Source organism: Drosophila gunungcola (genome assembly GCF_025200985.1).
Source record: "Drosophila gunungcola strain Sukarami chromosome X unlocalized genomic scaffold, Dgunungcola_SK_2 000036F, whole genome shotgun sequence".
In the NCBI taxonomy this organism is placed as follows: Eukaryota; Metazoa; Arthropoda; class Insecta; order Diptera; family Drosophilidae; genus Drosophila; species Drosophila gunungcola.
In genome coordinates, this window is record NW_026453188.1 from 257,970 (window position 1) to 271,428 (window position 13,459).

A 13,459-nucleotide genomic window follows, 5' to 3' on the forward strand; every position below is an offset into this window, starting at 1 on the left:
CAGGATTGTCGACGGATAGAAGGATAGGAGGATAGGAGGGGAAGGGGTTGTTGAGGGGTGATCCCGGCTCGAGTTGATGACAAATGCATGTGTTGACAAAACAGACAGAGGGAATGGGGTCTCAGCTCTGCTTGGGAATTTTGATTTATAGTCCAATGTGCATAATTAATGTGCAAATGATAGGCACACATCAAAAACCAACACAAACACAGCACACATCAGCACGCCCACGCACACCAAAAAGCGAAAGAGCGAGGGGGTGCACTGGAAAACCAATTATTTTTTCTCAATCTTAAATTGAATGGAAATTACTACTTAAAGTAGATTTTGCTTTCAATAAACTATTAGACCCTATTGTTGATGAACACCTAACACTTTATTTAATGCACCACACTTTAAGTAGTTTGAACATCATGTCAAGACATCAAATTTCACTGTCATACTTGCATACTGTTTTGCCGAGTGTAGTAGAGATAAACTCCCTGTCCGAAAGTGGCAACTCACTTGATTGCTCTTCTACCGAAATCCATGCATATTTTGATTGCCTACTTATTTTCATATCTCCTTTGCAACACAAAAAAAAAAAAAAAAAACAAAATATTCCAACATAAATCATAGAGCGTCGACTCGGATGTGGGCTCCCTCAACATGAACTCCACGGAGAACGAAGTGCCCGAGGTGGAGTCATCCAGCGAGATCCTCATCGATGACCACAAGCCGAGTCACTCGAACGACGAAAGCTGGACGGATGTGAATCTCAACGAGGATGCAGCCGTTCAGGCGGCCAGTGCTGGAATGGTTGTTGGACTGGTGGACAATGGTGGCAATGTTATATCGGACAAACACGATCCGTCGCATCACAATCAACAGCAACAGCAACAGCAGCATCAGCAGCAGCAGCAGGCGGGGATTATCGGACAGCAACATGGATCACTTGGCCATTCGGAGCGGGGTGATAAACCAGATTCGGAAATTTCGGTGGTCCGTGTGCCCGATGGCTATGGCGGTGCCGGTTCTGGCGTCAATTCTGGCCAAGGACAGGGTGTCCCGCCCAATCAGCGTCCTCGACCCGAGGAATTGCCCATGAAGGCGCCCGCTTTGGTGGCCCAACTACCGCTGACAACGCCGTCGCGGGAAGCAAGTCTCACCCAGAAACTGGAGATTGCATTGGGACCGGTGTGTCCTCTGCTCCGTGAAATCATGGTGGATTTCGCACCCTTCCTGTCCAAAACTCTCGTTGGCTCCCACGGACAGGAGCTACTGATGGAGGGCAAGGGTCTGACGACCTTCAAGAACTCGCATTCCGTGGTGGAACTGGTCATGTTGCTCTGCTCGCAGGAATGGCAAAACAGTCTGCAGAAGCACGCAGGCCTGGCCTTCATCGAGTTGATCAACGAGGGTCGCCTGCTGTCGCATGCCATGAAGGACCACATTGTCAGGGTGGCCAATGAGGCGGAGTTTATCCTTAACCGAATGCGAGCCGACGATGTCCTCAAGCATGCCGACTTTGAATCGCAGTGTGCCCAAACACTGTTGGAGCGAAGGGAGGAGGAGCGAATGTGTGACCATTTGATAACCGCTGCGCGTCGCAGGGATAATGTGATTGCAAGTCGCCTGCTGGAGAAGGTGAGAAACATCATGTGCAATCGCCACGGTGCCTGGGGAGATTCGAGTGCCAGTTCGAGTGGTGGCGCCATTGTGGGAGCGGTGCAGAAGAGTCCGTACTGGAAACTGGATGCCTGGGAGGACGATGCCCGACGTCGCAAACGGATGGTGCAGAATCCGCGCGGCTCGTCGCATCCGCAGGCTACGCTCAAGGCGGCTCTGGAGAACGGTGGACCCGAGGATGCCATACTGCAGACACGCGACGAGTTCCACACCCAAATTGCCGTGTCGCGGGCACATCCTTCGGGCCAGCACAATGGTGAGCTGTTGGACGATGCCGAGCTGTTGATCGAGGATCGGGAATTAGACTTGGATCTCACGGGTCCCGTCAACATAAGCACCAAGGCGAGGTTGATAGCTCCGGGACTGGTGGCACCCGGCACGGTATCCATAACCAGCACAGAGATGTTCTTTGAGGTGGACGAGGAGCATCCAGAGTTCCAAAAGATCGATGGCGAGGTCCTAAAGTACTGCGATCATTTGCACGGCAAGTGGTACTTCTCCGAGGTGAGGGCCATCTTTTCGAGACGCTATCTCCTGCAGAACGTGGCCCTGGAGATCTTTCTGGCCAGCAGGACGTCCATACTATTTGCCTTTCCCGATCAGCATACGGTCAAGAAGGTGATCAAGGCTCTGCCGCGTGTGGGTGTGGGCATAAAGTACGGGATACCACAGACCCGTAGGGCCTCCATGATGTCACCGCGTCAACTGATGCGCAACTCTAACATGACCCAGAAATGGCAGCGTCGCGAGATCAGCAACTTTGAGTATCTAATGTTCCTCAATACGATCGCCGGTAGGACGTACAACGACCTGAACCAGTATCCCATCTTTCCATGGGTGCTGACCAATTACGAGTCCAAGGACTTGGACTTGAGCCTGCCCTCCAACTATAGGGATCTCTCGAAACCGATTGGCGCATTGAACCCCTCGCGAAGAGCCTATTTCGAGGAGCGTTACGAGAGTTGGGACAGCGACACCATTCCGCCCTTCCACTACGGCACTCACTATTCCACGGCGGCCTTCACGCTCAATTGGCTGGTGCGAGTGGAACCGTTCACCACCATGTTCCTGGCCCTGCAGGGCGGCAAGTTCGACTATCCGGACAGGCTGTTCAGTTCGGTGTCGTTGTCGTGGAAGAACTGCCAACGCGACACGTCGGATGTGAAGGAACTGATACCCGAATGGTATTTCCTGCCCGAGATGTTCTACAACTCGTCGGGCTATCGGTTGGGCCATCGTGAGGATGGTGCCTTGGTGGATGACATCGAACTGCCGCCGTGGGCCAAGAGTCCCGAGGAGTTTGTGCGCATCAATCGCATGGCCTTGGAATCGGAGTTCGTGTCCTGCCAACTGCATCAGTGGATCGATCTGATCTTTGGGTATAAGCAGCGTGGTCCCGAGGCCATTAGGGCCACCAATGTGTTCTACTACTTGACGTACGAGGGCAGCGTAGATTTGGATGGGGTCTTGGATCCCGTGATGCGCGAAGCCGTAGAGAACCAAATCCGGAACTTTGGCCAGACGCCCAGTCAACTGCTAATGGAGCCGCATCCGCCACGCAGCTCGGCCATGCATCTGTCGCCCATGATGTTCAGTGCGATGCCGGAGGATCTGTGTCAGATGCTCAAGTTCTACCAGAACTCGCCGGTCATTCACATTTCGGCCAACACGTATCCGCAGCTTTCGTTGCCGTCGGTGGTCACGGTCACGGCGGGTCACCAGTTTGCCGTGAATCGATGGAACTGCAGTTACACAGCCTCCGTCCAGAGTCCCAGCTACGCCGAATCGCCCCAATCGCCGGGCTCCAATCAACCACTCACCATCGATCCGGTTTTGGGTGAGTGCTATCATATGCCCGTTGTCATATTCCCGATTTAATCCACTTCCTTTCAGCTGTCCATGGCACCAATAACAATAGCAATGCGGTCAGCCGACGTCATTTGGGCGACAATTTCAGCCAGATGCTAAAGATTCGATCGAACTGCTTTGTCACAACGGTGGACAGCCGGTTCTTGATCGCCTGCGGCTTTTGGGACAACAGTTTCCGCGTATTTGCCACCGAAACGGGTAAGTTTGGCACCATACAATTGCGATTTCATGACTACTAGGGCATTTAGATATTTTTTTTTTTGGGACTTATTGGATGGATTAATAATTATTCCAATTTAAGGTAAAACATATTACTTGCTTTGTAAATGGGATTTTATTTAATTTCCAAATCAATACTTAAATTGCAGCATTTAGTTAGCTCAAATTTTTATTTGAAAAACCTACAAAATACATTTATTTATTAAATAAATAATAATTTATTTAACAAAATCTTTTGTGTGGGTTTTAAATTAACCTTTTTGGGCAAAACTTAATTGAAAACAATACAAAGGGCAGTAAAAAAATGCATAATATTTAGAAATCAAAATAAATATTTGGTAATTGGCATTTTAAAATAGGAGACATCCAGGTTTAGTTGCAGTTTACCTACTTCTTCAACCCCAAAACGTGTTATTTTCTTCTATCTCTAGCGAAAATCGTGCAAATTGTGTTCGGTCACTTTGGAGTGGTGACGTGCATGGCCCGTTCCGAGTGCAACATCACCTCGGACTGCTATATAGCCTCCGGATCGGCCGATTGCACGGTGCTGCTGTGGCACTGGAATGCCCGGACCCAGAGCATCGTGGGCGAGGGCGATGTGCCCACGCCACGAGCCACTTTGACGGGTCACGAGCAGGCGGTGACCTCGGTTGTGATCAGTGCCGAATTGGGTTTGGTTGTCTCTGGATCGTCAAGTGAGTATTATTTTGCAGGGTTAAGGGTAATTGGGTAAGTCGGGCACTAAGCCAATCTGTACTTTCAGACGGACCCGTACTAATCCACACCACTTTTGGCGACCTGCTGCGCTCACTGGATCCACCGGCGGAGTTTCACTCCCCGGAACTGATCACCATGTCCCGCGAGGGCTTCATTGTCATCAATTACGACAAGGGCAACGTGGCCGCCTACACCATCAATGGCAAGAAACTGCGCCACGAGACGCACAACGACAATCTACAGGTGGGTATTTCTCCCCACTTCTTTTTCTTGAATATTCCCCGAATTTTTCGTTTTTGCCATAATAATTATTTCACAATTATAATACCCCAAACAATTCATATTTTTAAATTTTTCAGTGCATGTTGCTGTCGCGCGATGGCGAATACCTGATGACCGCCGGCGATCGCGGCATCGTGGAGGTGTGGCGCACCTTCAATCTAGCACCACTTTATGCCTTCCCCGCCTGCAACGCGGGCATACGATCCTTGGCCCTCACCCACGATCAGAAGTAAGTTAAATCTCAAAAACCACATAAATATCCCTTAAATTAGGTAATTTAATTTAATGCTAAAAATTTCAAAATTAATGCTAATTACTTTGTTTTTTTTTAACAACTAGGGTATTCTTTACATTTAAAGTCATAACTTTATAGAAATAATAAAACATTATATGGTTAACAAAATTGTACAAAATTCCAAACTGTAGAGCATTGAATTTGTATTAAGACAAGTATTTAAGGGCCTTTAAATTATTTTTCCATTATATTTAACAATCAACTTTTATCTTAGTAAGGGTCGCTTTTTACCGTTTTTAACCCCTTGCTTTCCCCGCTTTTCTACCTTTCGTCCCCTTCTTATCTATATAGATACCTTCTGGCCGGACTTTCGACGGGCTCGATCATAGTATTCCACATCGACTTCAACCGCTGGCACCACGAGTACCAGCAGCGCTACTAAGTTTGGACGCTTTGACATTCCAACAACCCACGACTCGCCAGTTAACAGAGGCCAAGAAAATGGAAACAGAAACGGAAACGGAAACGAAAACAGAAACGGAAATAAAATATGGAAACGATCGCAAAGCAACTACGAAGTACTTATAAAAAAGATGGCATGGATGGAGGATCGGTTTTTTTCTATATAGACCTTTACAACTCTAGGCTAGTAAGCGAAACTATGTTTTTTTTTGTCTAGTATTAATTGTGCATTAGTGTGTGTTTGGCCCATGAAAGCCAGTCAAAAAAAAAAAGTAACAACAAAAAAAAAGAGAACGGAACAGAACAGAAGATGAAAACATTTTTTTTACTAGTATTAACAAAATGTATGTTAAGTTATGGCAAAATGGAGGAGGGCAAAGGCAAAAGCAAAAGGTAAACGGCAAAAACAAGGGGATATCGACGGAGGAGAAGGCAAGTGAGGAGAGTTGGCGGCTTAAGTAAGTAGTTGAAATAAGACAAATGAAGTTAGTGTTTATAAAACGCAATAAGCAGTTAATAAATCTTAAAGTAAATCTAAAACTAAAGCTAATTCCACATGCATTATAATACCAACGTAGCAAAAGTTCTCATAAAAATTTAAACAACAAAAAAAAACAAAACGCTGCGCAACGAAAATGAAGGGAGAAAATAATGAAACTAAAGCGGCCAAAAGGAAGAAAAATGGTAGAGAAAGCAGAAAGCCAATTTTTAATTAAAGCGTTAGTTCTTTGTGACAAATCCACACACACACATACACACTCCGAAACACACCCCATTTATACACACACACACACACACACACATTAACAAGGTAACCAAGCAAGGACAATGCCAAGGCAATAAAGCTGATAAATAGAGAAGAAAAGAGAGGGCAGAGTAAAACGGAGCAGGAAACGGAAGAGAAGCATGAGGCGGATACGAGATATTTTAGTACACACACGCATATGTATTTGTAGCTAACTAACACTCAACTTAACTACAACAAAAAAAACGCTAACTAAAATCCAAACAACAACTAAAATATCAACGCTGCTAAGAGCCACAGAATATAATAAATAAATAACAACAAACACAAATATAAAAAGGCATTTTATATATATAAATAAACTTACAGATATATCCGCCAACGGAAGCGGAATATGCAAAACTTATCCAAGCGAATGCGGCGATTACGTTTTTCGTTCTCGTTTCACAAATATCACGCATACGCCATGCTGCACCGCCCGCTAATTTCGAAACGAGAGCGAAAACAAATAAAAACAAAACGAAAACAAAATATAGTCTTAACATATATATTCGTTGTTTTTTTTTTTGTATATTCTCTACAATTGTTTGTTCTTTGAATTTTTTTGTTAGCTATATTTGTTAGGTAAAAGTGAGAAAATTTTCGATTGCGTCCAAAATTAGCCTACTACCCCCCATGTCACGTCGACTCACACAAAATGAAAAATTGGCTTCCTCGAAACAAAACCAATCAATGAACGTCCAGGATGAGGTGTTTTTTATAATATATTGACCGCAGATTCTGCCTTTGATTTTCCCAAGCGATTCGCAACCAAAAACAAAAACCAACCAATCCATCCATGGCGCACCACTCTGGCACTAACCGATTAGATTTGTATATAAAACGAGTGCTTAGGCAATTACTATAACCATACTTCAAGTATATATAGAGTTTACGGCTAAAAACGTACACATTCGGTTGTAAAAGCGCAAAAGCGATACAAATTGAATCAAGTCCAGCTGAAAGAAACCCTCCCCAAAATAAAATTGGAACCCACATATAGGTATTGTGAATGTATGAATATGTTGTGTAGAGCTGGAAAATCATCCTCGCTTGCAAATAAACACATATAAGCACGGACGTTTCTCCAGCTCTTATTGTTGTGTCTTGTCCGATTTAATCTGGAGCTTGAAGAAAATACCCTAAAACAGATACGTTTTTCCATTTACTATTTTTTTTTTTTTGTGTGCGATTTTTTTTTTTTTAGATCCTAAAAATCTCCCAAATTTATCACCTTAAACACGAACTTAATTCGCAATTAGAACGGATTCGATTTTTCCACTCTCTGTGTGTACATATTTAAGAAGCATTATGCTAATAACAGCTAGAATGACAACCCTCAGCAAATTAAATAAATAAATAAACATTTAATAATAATCCACGCAAACAGCTTACATTTAATTTCACGATTTTTGTTTGTTTTGTTAAGTCCACAAGAGTTAATTAAATACCGCGACAAAGCGAAGGTGACGAATAAAAATTACAACTATTAGTAATTTAAATGTTGTACATAAATCCATGGAAAACGGTCCTAAGAGTAAAGTATTTTTAAAGCCCAATGCGAAAGTCAGCAAGTAAGCATCCGAACGGAAAAGAGGAAAAGGAATTCAAATCAAATCAAATTAAAGGAAACGCAATGAAGCGAAAGCGGATAACTTGAACTCGATGGAAAAGTCGAGGCAGAAAACTCGAACTCCGAGCAGTAACTACAATTTTTTTTCTGCGCGCACAGCCGTGTATATCTTAATTTGATATGGTATAAAAAGTTTAGCTACTAACTGAAAGTATACAGAAAACATGAATATTAACTGCGGACGCCAACAATTTTTAATTACGCACTTTTTATATAACTTAATGAGAATGAAAAAGTTGGAAAATCGAGACGATAGTCATATTAAACATAACATAAATATAAATAAATTACATAACGTTTTTATTAACAAAAAGAAACAACAAAATGGCTGACAATTTTAAATTTATACAAAAAGAAATTTAACTTCGCAAAAAGTTAAGTTATAAATGAAAGAAAAATACAAAAAAAAATAAAAGCAAAAAATATGTAAGAAATTTACTCATGCACGGGCAAGATTTATTTCATATAATTATTTACACAGGCGGAAGAAGGCATTTTAAAATTAGTGCATAAAGCCGTAAATCGCAGGCAAAGTTAAAGCTAAAGACAGGCACACACAAAAAAACACACACACACACATATACACAATCGAAATATATATTGATATACATGTGTATATATATTTTGTCAACATTGTTAAATAGCAGAATAACAAACAAGAGAGCCAAAAACAACAATTTAATCTATTCAGCAGCAGCAACAAAAGCAAAAGACAGCAAAATACGAAATACAAATTACGAATAACAAATTACCAAATACATAAAAAGATAATGCTACGAAATAAATGTTCATTAATATTGCTAAATAAAAACTATTTATATATATAATTATAAAATAAAAACATTTTTTTTTTGCAAAATGCGTGTATTGAACTTGATAAAAGCAAGCGAAAATTTAACACATTAAATAATAAACAAAAGCGGGAAATGATTAAGCGAGAAGCGATGACGCGACATAAAAGAGAGGTCGAAAGGTTAGCTAGCGAGGGGCGTAGGGCAAACAATTTATGCATATTAAAATTAAATTTAAAATACGCTACAATTCTAACAAACTAAGCTTACACACCCACACCACATTCCCCTCCCCCCTAAAAACACACACAAACACAACTAATTATTAAACAGAAAAATGATTAAATTGCATGGAAGTAATTAAAGGTCGCGCGTTGAATGAGCGTTAACGAAAAATTTCAAATTAAATTTAAGCTAAAAATTTAAAAAGCGAAAGTGAGCAAGCATTAAAAGTAACAACAACAAGAAAAAAACGAAACAACAAATTATTATGTTCAATAAAGAAACACAAAAATGCAAAACAAAAAAAACTGAAGAGAAAAAATAAAAAATAAAACCGAACTACAAAAACAATGAAATCTTACAAAAAAAAAAAAAAAACAAAACATCGAATTTGTTTTCTATTTTAGCGCAACGAGGGAGGGAATATGGAAAGTCAATTCATCTTGGCCAAAATCCTCTTTTTCAGCTGTGACCTGGTTTTGCCGCCGTTTCTGCTAGCTTGCAATAATTTCATTTTCCTAACAATTGAACAGCCAGAAAGGAAAAATCCCAGCCAGCATACAAACACAAAAAAAAAAAAACGAAAACGAAAACGAAAAGCAGGCGAAAATTGAAAAGCGAGACAACGATTCCATGGGCTAAGCAATTAAAGCGCCTCGTTCATTCGCGTTTCTTGGCTCCTTTTTGCACGCTCCAGTTGCGTTTCCAGTTGCAATTGCTGGGAAAAGCGGAAAAGCCGGGCGGGAAGAGTGGGCAAAAGCGGGCAAAAGCGGCGAAGATAAAGGAAAAACAGGGCCAAAAGAAAAGGTGAGTGCCAGGCGCTAAGGACAACTTTGGGGGCAGCTGTCTAAACACGGAAAATGCATCAAATTGCAACATCAGCAGTAGCAGTAGCAGTAGCAGCCGACATCCACGTTGTCATCAAAAGTCATATCTCTTTCATATTATTCCAGTTACCCACCAACACTGCTTCCCCACCGCCGCTGTGTGTTTTCTGGAGCGTGTAATATCCGTTTCCTGCATTTCCGGTTGGAGGCAACAACATCAGCAACAACAACAACAACAAGTAGGGAATACAGGACGAAGGATGAAGTAGCAGGCAGCAGGAGTTGCCTGAAAATTGCTAGCGGAAATGCTGCAAAATTAACGAGCAACGCGGTTTAGAGAGGGAACACCGCCACACAGCCAGGTGGCAGTCAACAGGCAGACGCCTACATTTACTATTTTTCAGGACTAAGAACAGGACTAAAAACTAGGTTCAAGCCAAAGTAAATGCAAACAATTTCTCACCGGCTTGTGGATTTTTAATACCCTTTTAAGCAAGTGTATCATAATTTTGAATGATAGCTTGCATTACAAGGGATTACCACAATACAATTTCTTGCTTAAGAAATTAATTATTATTAACATCTGGGTACTTGAGACTTGAAAATTTCCATTGCCCATGGTTAAAGGATCCATTTAAAAAAAAAAAAAAACCAAAATAGATCAAAATGCCGTACAAGTTATCATCATAGATTGCTTATTAAAAATTTAAACTTATTGAAACTTGGTCAATTTCCGTATGGTAAAAAGAAAAAAAGATCATGCTAGTTTCGAAATAAAATGTTGCCAATAAATCCAAGAGTATATAAAGTTTCATCATCCTTCTTTTTGCTCCCCCTGTTCCTCTCACATTCTTTTTTCGTTTTTGCCCGCCTTACAGAATGCATATTTTTCCCTGGCAAGTAGGGGGCGTGGCAGAGGGCGGAGGGGCCTTGCAGGAGCCGTCCAGCTTCGGCAGCAGCTGCAAATTAGACGCATCGCTTAACCAGCAATGACATAAAGCAGCCAAGTGGCAGCAACAGCGCTAACAACGTCCTGGAGTCATCATCACCATCATCATCATCATCATCATCATCATCATCACCATCACCATAACCATCATCATCCGACGCCCTATGCATCTGGGTTTTAAATCAACACACAAAATGCTGGAGAAAAAGCAAACTGAATTCGGACTCGGATAGAGATGGTGATAGAGATAGCAATAGAGATGGCGATAGAGATGGCACTACTAGCAAAAAAAAAAAAGGAAAAAAAAAAAAGGACACAAAGCGAAAAGGGAAATGTTGCAGGACAGTTGAGGGCAAATAAAGCATACAAAATTAATGAGCTCGTCACGTTTTGCGTATGGCCAACCGGTTCGGGGTCACCTTAATTATGGCCACAATTAACAGTTGCTCCACCAAGAGACAGGCACACAGACAGAGACAGAGACAGAGAGAGAGAGTCAAACGATGTTGAGAGCGAAAAAGACGGGGAGACAGCAGGTGTTGTATCCTCCCTATATATATATATGTATGTATGTATGTATGGCCATAGCTCTTGCGTCTCTGTCTGTGTGTAATCTCATTACAAATTCAAATGCCCTGCATCAGATGCCAGCCAAGGCAGCCCCAGAATACACCACCGCCCACAAAGCCACCCACAGAGCGCCCCACTCAACCACTGAGCCACCCAACTACCCAACCACCCGTCCACCCCGTTTTGGCTGGCCAGCACTTGACGGTGTCCGCCTGGCAAATGTTTCAGACCACGTTGTCACTCAATTATGTGCCATGTGCGCAGAGCGTAGCATACTTTTCAGCACCACCCCACTCCCTCGGGCCAGCCTGGACCACCACCTGCACCACCTGCACCACCCGCACCACCAGCCACACATATGCACAAAGGTGCCGCCACAAGGGGGTGGCATGAAAAACGGAAGGAGCGGCAGGAGCAGGAAAAGCTACAACTGACCAGGTGACATAAATTCGAAGGGATTTCCGAGAGGGTACCAAAAATACCACTGGATTGTAAAGTGATGTGAATCCTTTCTACTTGGGAATACCTCCTAAGATTTTAAAACAATAAAAAAAACTTTGTAACTTTAGTCTTTGCTATCATATTCGTGTTAATAAGCAAAAATATTTCTTTCATTACAGAGGTACAAATTAGAGTACTGCATCATAACTGCATGAAACAATAAACATGCAATGCTTTAAATTAATTCAGTATAATATGAATGGCATATATTTCGGTGTTAAGTCTATTATTTCATGTTTAATTTTTGTTTTTAACATTCCTATTCAATTATGATTGATAGCATAGCATTTTGTTTATTTTATTAACTTTAGGATATTATGGTGTATGAAATGGATGTCAAACAAATAGAATGTAATTTATATAATTGTAAGTGTACATACAACCCTTATTAGCTGAATTTATTTATTCAGATTCTGTTTTTCAATGAGATTAGTTGGATTATGATTTTCCGCCGTAATTGGCCACGTTAATACTTCATTAAATACTTAATTTTTCATTGGTCAAAAGCTTGTTCCGTCTGGCTTTGTTGGCTTAACATAGTTAATATTTACTATATGCACACATTTGCTATGCTTTTTTGTGGTTTTAATGAATTCATATTAAATTAACTAGCCTAACAATATGTAAATTGTGACCAAAATCGAGATGAAACGTTGTAAAATATCATTTAAATTAGATGCTTTATAATGCTCAATTTCTAAAAGGGTATTGCAGGCTACCAAAACTTTCGCTTCGAAGTTGCAACTTTGGTTTCTCGTACGTATTATTGAAGAACCCGAACTGCTGTATGTGAAAGACTGCAAAAGTTGAGTTATTTGCTGCAGAATCAGGGGGGTTTCTCCCACCTGCCACACATTCGAATGTCGATTATCGCCGAGCTGCTGAATCCGAGTGCTTTTGCCGTTTTCCCACCGCCACCCCCCTATCATTCTTCGTCCTTGGGATTCTGCAGTTTGACGAACTTTGTCGCCCGATAAATAATGCAATTTGTAATTAAGTCAGTCAACCAGTGAGTTGAGGGGGCGCCCGCGGGGCGTGGCAGTTGCGGTGAGTAATTAGAAACCTTTGCCAAACAACAAAAACAAGTGCTGTATTTGGCGGGGGGAGGGGTAAGCAAGATATTGAAATGCGAACTTAAAAAAAAAGGAAAAACACGAAGGGATTTTTATGTGCTTGCTAACAGGGTGTAAAAATGTCAGAGCTGCCTAATTGAAAGCGATAAGTGTGTGTGCGGGGTCGTGGGTGTGCATGTGTGTGTGTGTGTGTGTGGAAATGTTTGAGTAATGAAATATTCAGCAGGTTAATTAAGGTAAATTGGGTTAGCCACAAGAGCCAAAGTTGCCCCGACGGAGGAGCCGTCTTTCTCTATGGAGTGCGGATTTTATTGGCACACACTTAAACGCACTCCAAAATACGCACTGAACGAAATAGAATTATGAAAGTTTTATTTCACTTTCACAGCCTTGCACGTATTTTGTTAATATTGAACTATTTTAACGATGAAATCTTTTTTACAATAGTCGACAACTTTTTGACTTTAATTTGCTGGTAAAGATGATTTAAATGCAAAGTAAATCATATCTAATAATAAATCGTGTTTTTTAAGCTTACACTCCAATTTTTAAAAAGATATTTATTAATTTCTCCGTTGACCTCCATTATTTTATTTATGGTGCTTTAAATTGCTCAATTTAAAATTAGCGAATTTTTATTTCTAATAAATTTCTTCT

General features: G+C 41.6%; 1 protein-coding gene across 1 annotated transcript in view; it reads left to right on the plus strand.

Annotated features, from left to right (window-relative positions):
- Positions 1-8,708, plus strand: part of LOC128260661 (neurobeachin) — a 183,926-nt gene extending 175,218 nt beyond the window's left edge. The window contains 6 exon segments of the mRNA XM_052993823.1: positions 619-3,505; positions 3,562-3,735; positions 4,188-4,451; positions 4,520-4,716; positions 4,833-4,984; positions 5,342-8,708. Coding sequence (XP_052849783.1) covers positions 619-3,505; positions 3,562-3,735; positions 4,188-4,451; positions 4,520-4,716; positions 4,833-4,984; positions 5,342-5,432 — 3,765 coding nt within the window. The 3' untranslated portion in view covers positions 5,433-8,708.
- Positions 8,709-13,459: the final 4,751 nt, after the last annotated feature.